The following is a 16,785-nucleotide window of genomic DNA, read 5'->3' as shown; positions in this document are numbered from 1 at the left end:
TTCTTGCTGATGACAGTTCCAGGTGAGAGATGTCCAAAAAGTTCCGAAGACAATGAGTGTGTGAAATATCATGAGGTGCTTTCCAACGCTGAACTACAACCTTTTCCTTCAAGGAAAGGTGGGAGTCATCATTTAGTAAAAGCCCAAAAGTCCTTCTCCTCACCCGTAAAGCCCTCCAGTCCACAACCAAGCCACAACTTTTTTTTAAGTGTTGTTTTATTGTTTTTAACCTATGTACTGTAAAGCGTCTTTGAGTTTTTTGAAAAGCGCTCTATAAATAAGGTGACAAGATTTCTGAAATGAAAATCGGGGACATTTCCAGTTCGGCAGTCAATATATCATTAAAATATCCAATGTTATTATCTATGAAATAAAAAGGGGGACAATTCCAGTTTCATGTATTTTGACCACTAGGAGTGCAACAGATCAAAACATTCAAATAGGCTATACAAACAGTGCAGATGTTCTCATCATAGTGGTATAGATAGAAACAAGAATATGAATTTAAATAAACAAATAAATGTAGTAATTATTTAGCCTACTGCAAAAAATCTAGATAAATAAACTCCATTAATAATACAATTATTTGCTCCTTTGACTCTGATGCAGAAGCCTCTGCTGTCTGTCTCTGTAGTCTTGCTCAGTGTCCCGCCCTCAGCACTATCAGCACTATTTATGCCATTGCAGCACTTTATTATTTGCATTTGCATGATTTTTGTCCCAAAAAGGGTTTTTTTGGCCTCTGAGACCAAACGGCCCTGAGTTGAACGTGGCCCCTATTAGGGATATAACGATAACCGGTTTTAATGATAACCGTGATAAAATTCCTTACGATAACCGTACCGTTTCAAAATTTCATTATCATTAAAATTACAGTGCTTTGAAAAACATGGTAAATACTGTGCATCATCAACCAAAGTTGGCAACCGTCTCCCAGATCTCTCTCCCAGCAAACGTGCAGCCTTGGAGAAATGATTTCAATCCTTTTTGGGTCTGAGTTTTCAATATAAAACGTAAAATGATTTCAGTGAGTCTCTCAGTACTTCTTGAACATTTTCAGCAATTCTTTATGAATACCGTGATAATAGGATAACCGCGATAATTATGGTCACGATAATGATGTGAAATTTTCATACCGTTACATCTCTAGCCCCTATGCACTTGATGCCCATGGTATAGGATAACAGGAAATCATAGTGAAAAGAAAGGGTATCAGGAAACATCCTGAGGAGTGGGGCTGGGTCCTCGGCCTGCCTGGTCTCCTCCCAGCTGGACGTGCCTGGAACACCTCCCTACGGAGGTGGCAGGTGGCATCCTTACCAGATGCCCGAACAACCTCAACTGGCTCCTTTCTCTACGAAGGAGCAGCGGCTGTGGCCTTGAGGGTCCACATTACAAAGTTGTAGCTAGCCATGTCAGTCTCTAGCCAAGAGAGAGAGACTACCTGTCTGAACTGGGTCTCCGCATTCTCGTCCTTGTTCTTGTCTGGATGGAGAGAGAGAGACAGGCGACGATACGCCTTCTTTATCTCCGACGACGAAGCATCCTGAGAAAGACAGAGACACAGAGAGCGAGACAGATAGGGAGTAGAGAGAGACAGAGATAGGGAGAAAGAGAGACAGACAGACAGACAGACCGGGGGAGAGAGACAGACACAGATAGAGAGACAGATAGAGAGGGGGAGAGAGACAGACACACACAGAGAGAGAGACAGAGACACACAGAGACAGATAGAGAGGGGGGGAGAGAGTGTGGGGGAGAGACAGATAGAGAGGGGGGAGAGACAGAGACACGCAGAGAGAGAGACAGAGAGGGGGAGAGAGACAGAGACACAAAGAGAGAGAGACAGATAGAGATGGGGAGAGAGAGACAGAAGATATTTCTAAACATACAGTGAATTCCTGAACATTCCCAGACACTATTCGCAGTATTCGGTCGGCCTGCATGTTTATGTTTATCCACTAGAGTGCGCTCCTGCGAGCACAGAACATCACTTCCCCAGCCTCAAGTACAAGATCCTGGCAGAGCAGCTGTAGTTTAGCAGCTCCCAGATCATGTTCCTGAACATGCTGTGAGCAGGCGGGTGGTTAAATGGCACTTTTACAAAGCATTAATGTCCGCGTGCTATTTAATAATTTTATGAATGGATGTAGTTACTGTACGTGGCTGTATTATTTGGAAGAGAGCCAAATTGGTGAGTAAACAAGTAAAAGTTGAATCGTTTCTTTTCCTCCATCTGCCAGTTTGAGAATGCAACAAGGAGATGATGCTGTATTACATTGGGTGGTAAGTGCCCACTTTTAACGTTCATGTATATTAATTAAACGTTCGTGCATATCAATGAATTAAACGAGCAAATTCACGAACACCAGATGAGTTTCCTCAAGTACTGCCAACGACTTGAATGGTCACTGCTGTATGTCACTGCTGTATCTGTAAGTTCTTCACAATAAAAATCATCCAGGTTTGTTAATTGAAAGCTTGCCTTTTTATCAGCAGTCATCAGGAAACGTTCAATACGGCTCCCGAAGAAGGCCGCGCTCCCATCATGTGTGGGTGTGATTGTGCTTCCGGCTTAATGGGTAAGGTGCTTGTCTTTCAATCTGAGGACTGGGGTTCGATTCCCGGTCAAGCCACACACATTTTGAACAAGAATGTTCCTAAATGAAAATGTTTAATTACGTTCCAAAGATTGGTTATTAGGGTTAGGCAAGTACAACAATTTGGTTTGGGTTTGGTCATGGTTAAATAAAAAAACGCTAAGGCTAAAAAAAATTGACTTGCCTAACCCTAACCATAACAATCAACATCCTTAAAACAAAAATAAAAACACAATGAAACATGTTTGAAGAGTTCTGCGCAATGGCTTTCTTAAGCCGTTTTCACACATGCTTACAGGAAAATTACCTGAAAATCAATATCGGCCATTTCCCGGAATTTCCCTTCACACCTGAGCGCTCGCATGTGTGAATATAAGCGTCAAATAGCCTGTATGTTGGGGGGCGGGCTTATTTTGGGGGTCGGCAAAACTCCAATGGTGAAATAAGTTTGCTTGTCACACAATAAATCACACTTGTTTGACTTAAGAGTAGGTTGTATCCTTCACATTCGCTCATGGGCTGCAGTGCAGAGTAGTATCCAGGCAGCGTCAAGCCAGCATAATAAACACAGCCGATTTCCCCCCTCCCCTCTCTGCTCGAGAGAGGCCAGTCCTTCAGTCCTCCGCACTTCGCAGCAGCCCGACACAGGACAGACACAGTGAGAATGGCAGCGGCTTGCAAGCCACCCAACGCTTGTATGTATGTAGAGAAAGCAAATGCACGAAGTGAAATGTGGAAGTAGTTTGCTTTGATGTGCGCGAATGATTAGATGATGCACGCTGGAAGTGAACGTTAAGCAACGTGTGTACACCTCGCCCATGAGAGAAGGACCGGCAAATGACTGGACCCGTTTCATACTTGTGTCCCTTATCGCGGCATACCGCTCTTCTGACTGGCTCGAAACTGGTGAAAAGTCCGCGATGACGGGGTCGCGCTTATACCGGAAAACAACTTTCACACTCCAAGGCATTAGACCGCTTTCCGGTCATTTAACGGTAAAAAGCGCATGTGTGAAAACGGCTTTACAGAAAGCCTTGAGGGCTAACTTATCCCATGTGCTCGGGATGCAGGGGAACAGAGGAACTGTCATACAACTCTTCAAACATGTTTCATTGACTTGAGGTCCACTCTGCTGCACACCAAGCAGCACGTCCCAGTACAATCTGACCAGTTCATCTGGTTCTAATAGGCCGTTCCATTTAAACTGGGAAACGGGAATGTGACAGTTCAAAGGTCATGAGCTCCGACGGTGACGTCACCTCAGCTCCAATTTTCTCTGCCGAACTCGGAGGAGCCTCAGCAGCCGTGACCTAAAAAAAACAAGATGGCTGCTCCATGCAACAACAGTAGGTAATATAGACCGTTTTCACGGGGGCCATTTTGTGTCAAAAAAAGGCAGGGTAAACACAGGTGCAAGCAAAACAGTAATGAGGGTTTCCAACTTACACTCATGGAAGTTGGAAACTAGGGCTGCAACTAACGATTATTTTAATAATCGATTCATCTGTAGATTATTTTCACCATTAATCGATTAGTTGTTTGGTCTTTAAAATGTCAAAAAATGGTAGCAAATGACGATCCGTGTTTCCCAAAGCCCAAGATGACGCCCTCATATATCTTGTTTTGTCCACAACTCAAAGATAATATCAGTTTACTGTCTAACGAGTAACTACTGTCTGAGTAAAGAAACCAGAAAATATTCACATTTAACACGTTCACTGCCAATGACGAGTTGAGTCGTCAAAAAAAATCCAACGGTTGACTGCCAATGACGAGTTGAGTCGTCAAAAAAAAAAAAAAAAAATTTTGACGGTGGGACGTTGATCAACGCCCCCCACGTCTCCTATAAAAATATTGGAGCCACCGAACGTGTACAACCCATTCCACTGACCCACTAAGTGGCGACAGTGCTCTCCAGACTAGAGGAAGGCAAGCAAAAAGCAGTGTGAGGAAGCCATTCTCATGAAAATGGATTGGCGAAAACACTTTCGCTTTCGCGCTTGGGAGCTGGCGGTGGGGTTTTGCAAATTTGCATAATAGATTACGGGTGGAACACACTTTGAAACACGCAGCATAAATAAGACCAGAATCGCAAAAGCTTCATCAAAGCTCTCAACAGAAACCCCAAGAAACGAGCGAGCCCATCCAGACTTGCCCAGCGGCCGCCAGCAGACAGGAGCAGCAGCAGCAGCAGCAGTGAGCCTGGTGACGCGAGGTTACAGCAGCAGCAGAAACGAGCTTGTGACACGCCCGCTGCAGCCAAGAAGAACACACATGGAGGGAGGAGTTTGAAGGAGAGGGGTGTTTCCTGCTGTTATGGAGGAAATTACTGTTCAAAACTATTGTTTAGATGTCTGACGTCTTACTGATGCCAAAAATGAATGGTTAAAGTGACTGTTCTATCGAATTTCACAAAAAGCTATTTATCTCAGCTTAACTTTTCAGACGCTGAAACCATGCTGTATTCAAGTGCTAATGCCTACATAACTACTAACTCTACAAACTAACTCTTTTAGACAGAGAAAGCACACATTCTATTAGTTCTTTTGAGATATTTTGTGTTCACAAAATCTTAGCAGAAAATAATCCTCGGGTCTTGAAAGATGAGCCAGAATCCTCAAAAAACCCCTCTGGCAGAAGCTACCTACAGTAAAAAAAAAAACAGCTGGCAGTGAATGTGTTAAGAAGCTGGAATCTAAGAATTTAGACCTTTTCTCTTAAAATTGTACTCAAAACGATTATCAAAATAGTTGTTGATTAATTTTCTGTCGGTCGACTAATCGATTAATCGTTGTAGCTCTATTGGAAACCCTCAGTGTTTTGCTTCCACCTGTGTTTACCCTGCCTTTTTGACACAAAATGGCCCCCATGAAAAGGGTCTATTGTAGTAAATACTGTTCATTAGCACTTCTGTCGTTTTTGTGTTTTATTAAATCAGCTGTACACACACAGCACTGTCGAACTTCTATCTGTTTGGGCATGTTGCTGCAGTGTTTGAATACGCAAAATACCATGAAATGCGTTATCAACTGTTACTGCTAACAATGGCTAGCCTGGGTAGAGCTAAGCCTGGGTAGAGCTAAGCCTGGGTAGAGCTAAGCCTGGGTAGAGCTAAGCCTGGCTGGTTTCCTGACTGTTTAAATGGAACGTCGACAACTCGGGTGTGACGTCACTCAAGCGTGAAATCCTTGGCTCCCAGTGTAAATGGAAAGCATGATAAAGCACACTGCTGAGTAGAGACTTGATTCAAATGAATGCTGCTTGTTCCTTTACTACTCTCAAACTGTTTCACGTCAACAACCCTAAATTGACACAAATTAGACCATAGACTCACCCCACCTGATAAGTATTTTGCTTTTAGATGTTTTATTATATAGAAAGTGTATGAAACCCAGTCATACATTCTGTCCAGTGCTTGAAATTTACTTTTTTGGCTATGAAACGATAACCGGTTTTAATGATAACCGTGATAAAATTCCTTACGATAACCACACGCTTTGAAAAACATGGCAAATACTGTCCATCATCAAGCAAAATTGCAACCATCTCCCAGATGCAGACGCGCAGCCTTGGAGAAATTATTTCAGTGAGTGAATCGATCCCTTTTGGGTCTGGGTTTTCAATTCAATATAAAATTTGGTGAAATTATTTCTGAGAGTGTAATTAGTACTTTTTGAACATTTTCAGCACATTTTAACAACACTGTGATAATACTGATAACCGTGATAATTTTGGCCACTATAATCGTGATATGAAATTTTCATATTGTTTCATCTCTAATAATGGCTAGTAGATTTTAAAGTTACAAGCCAAATAGAATTTCCACTAGCGACTAGCCATTTTCTCTCTCGAAATATACCAGATTATGAGTGCCACTGAATTAATTTAAGTGTAAGTATTGCATTTTTATTTGGATTTGAAAGCAGATAGGGAGGTGGCTCTTTAGTGTTTCATGGTCTTTGACAGTCTCCACTCTCCACCTTGAAATTACTTGTCCCAACCACAAAATGGTTTGTCTTGTATAATTCAGATGTGCAGACCCGTCAATCCTGACAGTACAGTACATTGTTGTTTTTTTCTTGGTCATAAACAAGCCACTCACGACCCAAGCACCATTATTAAATATAATATATATAAGATATATAAGATATATAATATAAGACCCAAGCACCATTATTAAATATCCTGCTAGTAGTTTTCTTCTTCTTCATCCCTCCTTCGTTGTCATTGCGCTCCTCGGTGGCTGCCTTCCTCTTCTGCTGCTTTTTTTTTTTTGCCACAGTCTCAAATCTCCACATCATATGATTTGATTTATGATTATGACATATGATTTGCTGATAAATCTCCACATCATATGATTTGCTGATAACTTTTGCTGACTAAAATCAAAATCAACAAGTTGTTTGTCTCGCGCCGTTTCGTTTGTTCCAGCGACCTGTACTGTACTGTAGTGAGTTCCACCATAGTCTTTGGTTCCACGCATTCCATTCCATGCATTCCACATACTACACGTAGCCAATAGTAGTAATACACATCACGGCATGTGTTGTTGTTGTTTTTTGTTTGAAGCATCTTTATTAACATCGGTAGGATGATCGCTTCTACATCCTGCTTCAAACAAACAAAGTGTCAGCTTGATTCTTCACCAGCCAAATTGGGTAGTAACTTTACCATGTTTACCCGCCAAAGTTAATTTATACTAGGGATGCACCGATCGATCGGCACGTGACCGGAAATGGCCGATTTTCACGTGATCGGCCTCGATCGGTGATCTGTTCCGGTCACTCTAAATAGCCGATTCTGTGAGCCGATTTTCACATGACGTGCGCGCACCCCAAAGCACCGAGACAGGCACCCAGCCACCACACCACACACGCCAGCATACCTTCCTCGTTGTGGATTTTTTTCACCGTCAGTGAAGTAGACAAAGCTCGCAGTTTGTCACACATGCAAGTCGAAAATAAGCCGTGGAGACAGAGATGCGGCCGAGTCCCGCTCGGCTGGAGTCCAGTCAGAGCGGCTCGCTTCACCTCACTGGCCCCTCTCTCTCTGCTCTCTCTCCCCGGGAAGCGGTGCTCCAGCAACCCGCCACCGCGCACAGCCGGCTTGGCGAGGTGAACGCGAGCATTGTGTCCAGTATGATAACCATTCCCCGACCTGCTTTTCCATTCCACATCAGCGCTGCTGCCTCAGCCTGTCAAGTCATGTTGTAACGTGACGTGGATACAGGAGAGACTATTTGTTTCGTAATGCAAATAGAACGACATGAGAACGACGGACATAATAATAAAAATGCATCGGACTCACAAGTGTGCAACGTTTTCTGTGCGTGACAATATTTTTTCGGATGGCAGATAAAAATACGCATACCAAACTTCGGACTGTGTGTAAACTCCGCCTGATATTCAGACTGAAGATCGTTACTGTAACTCATAAACTCATTTCCCCTCTACTCAAGAGGACTGGTCTGGAGCCAGTCTATAAACTCCTTGTCCATGGATCATTTTGATGTTCTGTTGCACCTGTTTTCTTTTGGAAAAGTAAATGCATGATAGCTGTGGGATATAGGCTATTGGATTTAATTTAATTTTTGTATTCATTGTATTTGCACAAAAAAGCTCTGTCCAGTAGCCTAACCTGGAACACTTTTATTTTGAGTGTTTGAGTGAGAAGGTCCTACTTCATGCAAATGATAAGAATTGTTTATTTGTTTATTTGGATCCCCATTAGATGTAAGAATTGTTCTATGAATCTTAATTTTTAAACAAAGTTACAAAAACGTTTGTGTAAGCTGTCAATTGTTGTTTTTAGAAAAAAAAATCGGAATCGGCAAAAATCGGTATCGGCAAGTCAGACTATTCAAAAATCGGAAATCGGAATCGGCCAAGAAAATGGCAATCGGTGCATCCCTAATTTATACCCATATTTGGCGGGTGTTAATTTCAAGCCCTCATTCTGTCATTGTGTTACTTATGGATGGAATTATAGTGAAAATACACCCCCCCTTTGCTGGCGACCCTTGGTACCATAGGTATAAGCTTGGTACCCCCTCAAGGACCCCAGACTCCACTTTGAGAACCACTGCAGTTTACTACATGCTGAATTCACCAGCAGAGCAACAGCTGCCAGATGCAGAGCTAACAGCTTTAGCTCAGCTAGCTAGCTCAGATCCAAACTTAGCACACATTGTAGCAGCAGGCCAGATGGCTCTGTCAAACCCAGTTTGATTTGGTAGCTATACTAGTCTAGTTAGCTGGGTTAGTTCAAGTGTGTGGTTCTCAATGTGGGGTCTGGGGACCACCAGGGGTCCTTGAGGGGGTTACAGGGGGTCCCTAGTAAACCGGTTGACGTGTTAAACTACAACATTATTTCATTGACAACAAGTGAACCCAGTTTAGAGAATGTAGCAGAATGACTGTTGTCATAGTTTATCTGTTATCTATCTCTCTATACAGACATTAACACAGTAGCAGAATGACTTTTGATCATAGTTTCAAACTTTCTGGTATCTCTCCAAACAGTCATGGATAGCTAGCGTGGTTGGCTGCGTCTGCGTGGCATATTACTTAGCATTAGCAACAAGCTAGCTAGTTGGCTTAGCGGTGTAAAAGCCGACTGCAATGCTAATACGCCGCGGTTGCCATGGAGATAACGTTAGTGACTGTTACAGCAGCAGACAGTGCTAGCCCCTTTTGGGACGTCTCTTGCAAGGGAGAACAACACGAAACAGGTCCCAAAGGGGCTACAGACAGTGCTAACGCCAAAGCATCACGAACAGACAGTTAACATTTAGCATTAGCAACTAACCGCAACATTATGGACAGAGAGCAGACAGAAGAGTTAGTTAGCATTGGCATCACGGAGGAAGTGGTTGAAGCTAAAGCTAGCATGCTAACCTGCTCCACAGACAGAAAGTGGTAGAAGCTCTGAGGGATCTCCTCCACCAGGTCGAAGAGCTCCAGGTCCACAGAGTCCCAGGCTGAGGAGGGAGGCAGTAGGCACAAGCCGAGGAGGAGGCACACTGACACGGCCTGAGGAGCAGCCCGCTGCCCTAGCAGCATCATCACTATTTTAATCAACTCTGTTATTATGACTCCAGCTGGAAACACGTTCACACATCAGTCAGACAACCTAACAACCGTGTCACCATAATACCCAGAGTGCCTTGCGCCACAGAAGAAAGCCGAGCAGCGAGCAGTCGGTGGGGGTGGTGTCTCGCTACGGCCAAAGAACGTACATTGATAAGAAGTCAGAATTAATCATCTCTCCATTGTTGCCTCCGCCATTTTGGCCCCAAAGGAGACGTTCAACCAGTCTGTAACAGCATCCACGAAAAAAGTACCTCTGCGAGTTGAACAATTAAGAAATATAATAAATATGCATACAATTATAACTACATATTCATTTATTCAAACTATGAAAGAATCAAAGCAGAAACATGTAGGCTAAAACTACTGCCGGGGGCAAGTGACGTCACGCTGACGTCACTTGACACCCAGAAATGCGGAACCCCGCGGCAGTTAATAGTAGGCCTATGAGTTGTACCAAACAAACGTTAATATCTCAAAAACTTTGACATTATTTTTTATTTTATTTTTGTTTAATAATGTTTTTATTAGAGTATAGTCAGACAATAGACAGGTATCATAACATTTATCTCATTTTCTCCCTCCCTTGACCCCCCACCCCATCCATCAGGTTTAATATAGACCAAATCACCGTGACGTCACCATGTAAACAAATTTACTTCCGGGTACCACTTGGGAAAGGCGGCAGGTTTAAATGTGCGTGTTGTCATATAAATGCTGTCAAACCCTCTCGTTGTTTTCGGCCGACTACTTTCAATTTAAATGGTTAAACGGTTGGTAAACATGCTTGTCCGACGTATCTAGCCTTTCTTCTGTGTTTGTTTTATGTAGTGTTAGCTAGCTAATAAAGTTTGTTTGTCTGTCAAACTCGCTGTTTTTTTACGTTACAGACAGAGTAACCTCGCGTCACCAGGCTCTTCTCGGCGAGAAAGAGCCTGGTACAGACAGAGCTACTGACGCCAGGTCAATTTAATTTAGCTTCAAGTCTACTCTAGTCTGGTCCAACAGGTAAATTAGCTAGTCTGGTCTCCACTAACGTTAGTGAAAGTGTTGTTATGAATGATATTAAACAACAACACAACACGGACGAACCATTTTTGTCTTCTTTGTCTGTTTTTGTCTTCAACATGTCAGTTTGTGCCGTCCACCGCCATTATAATGTGTGGACCTCAGGGGTACCCGGAAGTAAATGTAAACATCCCGCTGATTTGGTCTATTTTCACAAGCTTTGGGTTTCCAAAAATAAACTGACAAACAAAACCACCACGACAAAAACAAACTAATACTGAAGTAGGCTATAGACGGTTTTCACCAGCTGCAACCCCACAGCACTTCCTTTTTCTCAGCTTCTTCTTCTGTGTTTTATGGCGGTTGGCATCCTTAAATGTTGCCATTTCCACCACCTGAATTGTATCAGCTTCACAGTGCTAACTATTGACATTGTCCACTTTCTCAGCTATTCAGGGGTTAAACACTGACATAGCTTTTGCTATGTAAACGTTTAAATGTAAAGATAGGCCTATGCGTGCAATGACGTACTGATAGTCAGCTTACTCTGTAACATGTAGCTTTTATTAGCCTCTCAGGCTCGCAATCTTTTTTTCCCCCATGATGGCGAAGGCATGACCCGCCCCTCTCATAGCTTAACTATGAAAATAGTGTCCGCTGTTTATCTCCCTTTCTGCTGCAGCATGTTGAAGAAATAAATGTTCAGTTTGAACAACACCCATTCTGGTCATTATAGAGCAAGATGATCGCTTCCACTACCAGGGCCGCCCAGAGAGATGGCAGTGCCCCTGGAAAGGACGTCCAGCCACTATGCCCCCCCTGGGGGCCCACCCCAAGCCTGCCTTGTTGTTCTTCTTCTTCTTTTGGCTTTCCGGCAGACTAGATGCCTTGCGGCACATTGCTGCCTCTCACTGCACTGGTCGGATGGGGGATTACATCAGAATGGCACTATTTTCCACAGGAGCCCTCCTGCCCAAGCATGCCTTGTTACTGCTGCTGTGTTTTGTGTATTTGTTCGACTCCTTGCAAAAAAATAAATTAGTTGCCGCATTTTCAGGATGGGAGATATATTTTAGTGTGGGACCCGGGCAGGGTGAGGGGCAGGGCGGGTGGTGGCAGCCTGGTGGTGGGAGTGGCTGCCCTGGGTGTCTGCCCAGCAGAGGGGCACTTAGCCTGGGTGGTGGCAGCCTGGAGGTTGGGGTGGCTGGCCTGGGTGTCTGTGCCCAGCGGGGTGGTGCCGCTGGCGGCGCTCTCCTCCTCTCCCCTCTCCTCTCCCCTCCTCTCCTTCCTCCTCTCCTCTCCGCCTCTCCTCTCCTCCCCTCTCCCCCTCTCTCCTCTCCCCTCCTCTCCTCTTCTCTCCCCCTCTCCTCTCATCTCCTCTCCTCTCCCCTCCTCTTCTCCCCCTCTCCTCTCCTCCTCCCCTCTCCGCCTCTCCTCTCCTCTCCCCTCCCCTCTCCCCCTCTCTCCTCTCTCCTCTCCCCTCTCCTCTCCTGTCGTCCCCTCTCCCCCTCTCTCCCCTCTCCACCTCCCATCTCTCCTCTCCCCCTCTCCCCTCTGCTCTCCTCTCCACCTCTCCTCTCCTCTCCTCTCTGCCTCTCCTCTCCCCTCCCTTGCCTTTTATACACTGTCGCAAACAGCGCAGGACAACGCGATTGGCTGGCTCAGATTTGAACAGATCTGAGCCAGCCAATCGCGTTATCCTGTGATGACGTAATGTCCTGTGCCCCATGACCGGATGGACCATATATGGACTTCCTCCCCCCGAGGCTAACGGCTAACATTCACTAGTTAGCCAACCAACCAGCAGCTAACATTAGCTAGCTAGCTAGCTTACCGGAAGCGATTTTTTTTCGGATGATGGCGAAGGCATAACCCACCCCTGGCCCTCTCTGCCTCTGATTAGTGGCAGCGTTATAAACCATAGATATGACTATATTAAAAACATAAACACACTGGCGTCTTTCATGCAGGCTAGCAAGCGTAACTGCTGTATGTCTGTCTGACGGTCTGACCACAGACTGTAACAGAGATGTAATGCAGGATAGCCAAGCGAATGTGTTTGGATGGAAGTTTGACGCTAGGCCAATCAGAGGCATAGCCTTCGCCATCATCCGAAAAAAATATCGCCTCCGGGACAACAACGCTTCCTACCCAGCGTGTGCACGTCTTTCCGACAGGGGTGGTTGTTATGGCAACTATCAACAATAACAACAACAACTACTACTACTACTACTAACTACTACAAGACATAAAGACTAAAATAGGCTACCTTGTTAATGTGTCTGTCGGAGACACGACCTAACGTTAACATTTAATATGAGCCGAATATCAGCCTGCGCTCAGCTATGTATACAGGAAGTAAACCGGATATCCAGGTGGGTTGTGACGGTTGTTATTGTTGTCAAGTTAAAACTGTCTATAGTTAGCGGGCTCTCTCAGTTACACATGAAATAGTAGAGGTAGGTATACTAGAGAGGGAGAAAGATAGAGAACCAACAATAGCAACAAAAACAACAATGACAGCGACAATTATAAAAAAAAAAAAAAGATTACAGGGTTGCAAAGAACATCAAGGTTCTGATTCTCCGCTTACTTCATGAGACCAAGCCCTAGCCACCGGATGGACCATATGGTTGAGATCTATGTTGCTATATTTATGGAGATCCGGGATACATGCTATCTACATACCAACATTATTGGTTGACAGAGGCATCAGTAGGCTATGGATGTTCGTCTATATTCAGGGGTGGGCAACTATTTTTCATGGGGGGCCACATGAGAAACCCAGAATGTTGCCGGGGGCCGAACAAATATTGTCATGCCGTAACCCATGGATGGGCAACTTTGATGATAGAGAGGGCCACAAAAAAAATCCTCGTTACCAGATTTTGCTGAGGGCCGAACGGTGCCAGTGCGAAAAATTTGGGGCATATGAAGCCAGGTTTAGAGGAATAACTCATTTTTAATTAACAGTTGTGATGTCATTATTCAGTCTTAACCACCAATATTTGATCCTTTTCTCACTCACTCCTATATCACCACCTGCTCTCCCTGCAGGGCTTGAAATTAACTTTTTTGACCACCTGCCAATATGGCTGCTAGATTTTAAAGTTACCAGCCAATTAGAATTTCCACTAGCCGAAATGTTTTTCTTGAAATAAACCAGAATATGAGTGGGATAATTTAAGCATAAGTATCAGTAAGTGGCTCGGGATTCTCAAAGCCTGTGTTGAAGGTCACACAAGAACAAAAATGCACTCTTGAAGCTAAATAAATCCAAAACCAACGAGTTAATTATTTAAATGTTTAATTCAATGTAGAACAGTAATTTCTTACACATGAGATTACTTTTAGCCTTTTAGTCATAAAGATTATTGAAAGATATTCCATATTCCAGACTGAAATGCTATAACAGAAGTAGTATTGGCCAGAATGACATGAACATTTGGAAACTTATTCAGCGGGTATCTTGCATGTTGCGTTCAGGTGCATTGTAAAACAAAAACAACATTTTTTTTTTTTTTTTTGGGGGGGGCAATTCCATCGCGGGCGACACAGGGGGCGCCGGCGGGCCACATGCGGCCCGCGGGCCGTATGTTGCCCATGTGTGGTCTATATAGTCTGTCAAAGTATTTAGACATCCTCAGATCATCATGACACCCATTCAACAAGAGATGGATAAAACAAACAAAAAAAAAAGAAAACAAAAAAGAAGAAGAAAAAAGCAACAACTATAGTGTTAATTTAAGGGAAGAGTTTTTAATCTTTTGAAATAAGATATAAGAGGGTCCCAGGTTAAGTGGAATCTTTTGGTTGATCCCTTATTGGAATACTTTATCTTTTCCAGCCTGAGGAAAAGCATCAAGTCACAAAGCCAAAATCCTTCTCCTAGCTATTAAGGAGGCAAAAGCAACTGCGTCTTTTTATTCTTTGTCAGAGATGTGATATTTTGACATTCTGAGTAGCTCAAGAGTTTGATGTATAATATATGCATGTCGTGTTAAAGTTGTGTGAACTGTCGCAGTTTTTAAAATGTAAACACTGGCTAGAGTCAGACACTCACGCCTCACGCCACTTCGGCTCCATAGGGTTCCATTGCCGTTGCCACCCAGTGACACGGTTTGTTTACCAAAATGCTGCTCGGCTGATCCCTCGTATAAAAGTTTTACTTGGTCAAACCAAACGGATTTAAAGAAAATGTTTTTTCGATGTTTGTTTGTTTTTAGTTTTGGTCCCTGCGAAATGTTACTGTGGTCAACTGAGCCGTCGTTTGCGAAACCACTGTCAAGCCAGTCGCCACTTGGATTTTGATGCGCGTCTATTCGTGCTGTAACGGTGCCGCTGCTTCACCGGTGTTCGGAGCGGGCTAAAAAGTTGAGTGTCATAATTCAGCGATCCTTTCTCACATTTACTTTACCACACTAGATCGACATTACAGCACACATAGTGTACAGGGCCGATTTTACACTTCATGGGCCCTGGGGCTATTCATCTCTGCAGGGGCCCCCCCCTCAAGCGGAAGGGAGTGTCGGGGCGCCAGCGCAAAATTTTTTTGTGTTTTTTTTAACCTTTTTTAGCCGTATTTAAAGGAATATCTCATTTTAAATCAACATTAGGATTATACTGTTGTGATGTCATTATTCAGTATCTTCTCCTTTTCTCACTAACTTTCATGTCACCACCTGCTCTCCTGTCAGCATTCTAACTTACAAACACAAACTGTAGGTTTAGCCATCATGTTCTTTCATAAACAGCCTGATTGGAAAGAAAACATTGCCACTGAGATGTCACAACAAGCACTTTTATTATTATTATTTAGTATTTATTATTGCTGTTATTATTACAATTTTTTTTTTTTTTTTTTTGGGCCCCTTGATGTCCCGGGCCCTGGGGCTTCAGCCCCGGTAAGCCCGTTGGTAAAATCGGCCCTGATCTATTGAATGATTGTTGTTGAATATGTCACAAAAGTCCTACCTTGTTGACCGATCGTAGCAGGAGTTTAGTTTCGCTTGGTAGCCTACTTTCGAACAGAGCTCATGTTGATGCTATCAATCAACACGATGGGGAAAAACAAGTATTTTGATGTGACTGCAGTCTAGAGACCACTGACCACTGACACAGAAGCCATTGGAAAATCATTATTCCCTGAAATCGTCTTTCTTTATGAGATTCAAGTGGCTTTAAAATCACATTGGTCCATAAGTTCAGACAAAGGCTGACATAATGTGGGCACAGTATATCCCTATTAAATACCTATAGATTGTCATCAAATGAAGCATTTTCACTGTATCATTTTGGAAAAATTGATGAACTAATGGACAGGTAATAATTAAGTAATGAGTAACTAACAATTAACTATAGCCTATAGCCTACTCACAAACTGACCATTGACTAATCATGAACTAATGATTAATTACTATACTCACAATGTGACCTTAACTAATGATTAACTAATATATTCACGAACTGACATTTATTAATCATTAACGAACGATTCACTACTCTACTCATGGAACTGACCGACTAATCAGTAACTAATGATTAACTACTATATTCACGAGCTGACATTTAGTAATCATTAAGTAATGATTACCTACTCTACTCAGGAACTTAGATACTAATCATTAACTAATGACTACCTACTCATTAAGTATGATTAATGAGTGACTGACTAATGACAAATTATTCATTAGCTACTCATTAACTATTAGTTCATGATTAGTTTACTAGTAACTACTACATTATTTGTGTATGTTATTGTAAAGTGTTACCGTTTAATGTTATCTAAACAGCTCGTTCATAAGGCACTGTGCACTCATTATTACACAATGAAATACACTCATAGGCTGAATCCAGATGTCTGCAGGTTTCCACAGGGATCCCACGGGTCCTTGATATCCTTGAAAGTTTGTGAATTTGAGAAAAATCAAGACCTTTAAAGTTTTTAGACATAAATAGACATGGGTCACTGAAAGTGCTTGAATTTATATATTTTGTGCAAGAATAGAAGTTATTTTGATATATATATTTCAATCATGAGAGACCAGTGGGTAAAATTTGACAAGCAAGCTTTATTCACAAATGGCATG

At 43.0% G+C, this 16,785-nt stretch overlaps 1 protein-coding gene across 1 annotated transcript in view; it reads right to left on the bottom strand.

Annotated features, from left to right (window-relative positions):
• dnajc1 (DnaJ (Hsp40) homolog, subfamily C, member 1) overlaps positions 1-9,678 on the bottom strand; it is a 47,853-nt gene extending 38,175 nt beyond the window's left edge. The window contains exons 1-2 of the mRNA XM_083658885.1: positions 9,497-9,678; positions 1,445-1,546 (exon numbers count right to left, since the gene is read on the bottom strand). Coding sequence (XP_083515011.1) covers positions 1,445-1,546; positions 9,497-9,664 — 270 coding nt within the window. The 5' untranslated portion in view covers positions 9,665-9,678. The remainder of the gene's footprint in view (positions 1-1,444; positions 1,547-9,496) is intronic.
• Between the last annotated feature and the right edge of the window lie 7,107 nt (positions 9,679-16,785).

The sequence above is a fragment of the Poromitra crassiceps genome (assembly GCF_964638095.1).
Source record: "Poromitra crassiceps genome assembly, chromosome: 23".
NCBI lineage: Eukaryota > Metazoa > Chordata > Actinopteri > Beryciformes > Melamphaidae > Poromitra > Poromitra crassiceps.
This window is presented reverse-complemented; position numbering and strand designations above follow the sequence as displayed.